At 35.3% G+C, this 615-nt stretch overlaps 1 protein-coding gene across 1 annotated transcript in view; it reads right to left on the bottom strand.

Moving 5' to 3' along the window:
* LOC119593973 (putative nuclease HARBI1) overlaps positions 1-609 on the bottom strand; it is a 7153-nt gene extending 6544 nt beyond the window's left edge. Inside the window, exon 1 of the mRNA XM_037942994.1 lies at positions 349-609. Coding sequence (XP_037798922.1) covers positions 349-464 — 116 coding nt within the window. The 5' untranslated portion in view covers positions 465-609. The remainder of the gene's footprint in view (positions 1-348) is intronic.
* Positions 610-615: the final 6 nt, after the last annotated feature.

Here is a 615-nt window from a genome sequence, read left to right as displayed (position 1 = left end):
ACTGCTCATGCTGCTACTGTATTTAATAAACGATGGACTGAGGAATATCCAGTAACCAGTTATTTCTATCGCTTTTCAAATTATAATAATAATAATCTCGTTGCCTTTCCCGTCTTCGTCTTTGTATTACTTTGGATACCATGAATACTGTGTCATACATGGGGCCGTACTTGAACGCATGTCTGGCTGTGGGAACAGATCAAATGAGAATAATTTTCCTTACTCTATAGTTTACAACTACTGAACATTATAAGCTATTAAAAATTGTTTGTGTAACCTTTATATATAGGGCCCAGGCAATTGCCACATCTCGAGCATAAATTATATTGTGATACATAACCAACTTACCTCAAAATTAACGATACCATGGGAAGATTACTGTTGCTGAGAAATTCTGGTTTGGCGGGCAACCAGGAGGAATCAAACGTTCGATGAACAACGTTGTTCTCTCTTAAAAATAACATCAACTAGATTATTCAGAAACCACATTTACATGATGAAGCGTTTTTTTGTTTTTTTTCAAAATAGAAAAAGAACATTTGGTAAGAAACAAATGTAATTGGTGATCATATTTCTTCATCACAGAAAGGATCCGAAATGAGTACCCCCTGCTCA

Source organism: Penaeus monodon, chromosome 33 (assembly GCF_015228065.2).
Source record: "Penaeus monodon isolate SGIC_2016 chromosome 33, NSTDA_Pmon_1, whole genome shotgun sequence".
NCBI lineage: Eukaryota > Metazoa > Arthropoda > Malacostraca > Decapoda > Penaeidae > Penaeus > Penaeus monodon.
This window is presented reverse-complemented; position numbering and strand designations above follow the sequence as displayed.